Source organism: Otolemur garnettii, unplaced genomic scaffold, assembly GCF_000181295.1.
Source record: "Otolemur garnettii isolate 467f Iridium unplaced genomic scaffold, OtoGar3 scaffold00005, whole genome shotgun sequence".
Lineage (NCBI taxonomy): Eukaryota > Metazoa > Chordata > Mammalia > Primates > Galagidae > Otolemur > Otolemur garnettii.
The window spans coordinates 5,255,027-5,257,115 of record NW_003852400.1 but is presented as its reverse complement, the minus strand read 5'-3'; the positions used below and the strand labels follow the sequence as shown (position 1 = coordinate 5,257,115).

At 41.8% G+C, this 2,089-nt stretch overlaps 1 protein-coding gene across 1 annotated transcript in view; it reads left to right on the top strand.

Moving 5' to 3' along the window:
• Positions 1-748: 748 nt before the first annotated feature.
• PSMC2 (proteasome 26S subunit, ATPase 2) overlaps positions 749-2,089 on the top strand; it is a 20,685-nt gene continuing 19,344 nt past the window's right edge. Inside the window, exon 1 of the mRNA XM_012812056.1 lies at positions 749-971. Coding sequence (XP_012667510.1) covers positions 902-971 — 70 coding nt within the window. The 5' untranslated portion in view covers positions 749-901. The remainder of the gene's footprint in view (positions 972-2,089) is intronic.

Below are 2,089 nucleotides of genomic sequence, written 5' to 3'. Positions count from 1 at the left end.
GCCACCTTAGGTGTATGTGGCTGGCGCCTTAGCCGGTTGAGCTATAGGCACCGAGCCCTATTTTTCATTTTCTAAGGAACTACCATACTGTGGTTGTATCATTTTACATTCCCATCAACAGTGCACAAAAATTCCATTTTCTTTATATCCTCTCCAACATTTATTTCCTTTCTTAAAATAGAGGTCCTAATCGGTGTGAAGTGGCATCTAACTGGCTTCAATGTGCGTGTCCCTAACAGTGATGTTGGATCTTTTCATGTGTTTGTCACCCATGTGTATATCCTCTTTGGAGACATTTCTATTCAAGTTCTTTGCTCATATTAAAAACCAGATTTTCTTATGTTGAGTTGTAGAATATATACACACATATATATAATATATTGACACATATATACAAATGTAGGAATATACATATATATACTTTCATTACCAGAAATAGATTATCTTCACTCTTTGTAGATATAGCCACTACCTATTGTGTGCCTATTATGCCAAATATTATACAAACACTGTTACTTAATGCCTCCACAATCCTGCGAGGTAAAGGAGAAATTCAAATTCAGAGATTAAAGGAGTTACTCGAGGCTGCCCACTAAATGAATGAGTAAATCTGCATTAAACACATCGAATGAGCCAGGTTTGGTCTTGGAACTCGGGGCAGTAGAGACGGTGAGGGGTCACGGTACACTGACGTCCCCTGCTGGAAGATAGTCGGTCTTACAACTGCGACCGTGCACCGCAGTGTGGCCCCCACGACTCAGTCCCGCCTCTCGTGCGCAGTGCAAAGGGGCCCGCGGAACCCGCCTCTCTTTCCGGTGGGGAAGGGAATACAAAGGCACCACCGGAAGCAAGGAAGGTGCTGTGTAATCACTAAGAAGCTGCGGCACTTGCATCTCCCAAAATGCCGGATTACCTCGGTGCCGATCAGCGGAAAACCAAAGAGGATGAGAAGGACGACAAACCCATCCGAGGTCAGTCGCATCCAGCCAGGGCAGGAGCTCGGAGCCGGGGCGGGGCCAGCCTTGACGCCGGAGAGGAGCCGGATTCTCCTCCCGGCTCTGTGCGGGCCCTTTTGTGCCCCTAGTGATATAGTCCGGGCGCCAGCCTGGTTAACCGGCCTGTCTTCTCATTCTCTCTCAAGCCCCTACAAGTTGTGTATTCATCTTCTTCTGATCGAAATGTGTATTCATTCTCATCTCTCAGGTCTTGAAGAAAGCACGTTGGCATTACAGGTCTTGAAAAGTGCCCCTGTTTGTCCGTATTTGAGCAGTTGGTCCTCTTTGCCTACGACCCTCCTTCCTCCCCAATCCCCCTACAGGTATGACGCTGTCTCTGTGCAACCAGAATCCTGAGACAATTTTCCTGTTTTTTAAAGACAAAATTTATTTAACTAAATAATACATTCTCACTGTTCAAAACTGAAAGGGCAGGAAAGATACATTTGAAAAGTCTCCCATCCCAGCCTACGAACTTCTCTGCGGAGGCAACTAATGTTGCCATTTTGCGTATCTTTCTAGAAATTTTCTAGGCATATACAAGAATGTTTATATATCCCTGTTTTACATATATGTAGCATGCTGTATATACTTCAACATCTTGCTTTTTTTAAATCTCAATATAATATAATTTCATATCATTGGTGTTGTCTTTGCATCTATGTAGTGTTCCACTTTATGGGTGTATAATAATGTATTTGATCATTGATGGACACTTAGATTTTTCCAATCTATTGCTATTATAAACAGTTATGGTCTTGTTCATGTACCTTTTACCATATGTACAAGTACAACTTGTAGGGTAAATTCTATTTGAGTTGATTTTGACAGTGCCAGATACTCTCCTTGCAGACTATACCAGTTGATACTTTGACTCATGATGCACGAGATATGCACATTATTTTGGGATATGATTTCTTCTTATTAACCCTGTTTGTATTTTCATCTTTATACTGTCTCCTTTTATTCTGTATAAGCTATTTTTAAATATTCTTATGTAATTTTTTATGTGTCTCTTCACTTTTCTTAACTTCAACCTCTGCTAGCACATTTTCTTTTCCGTTTACACCCTCCCTCCAAAGAGTGTTTCCTCT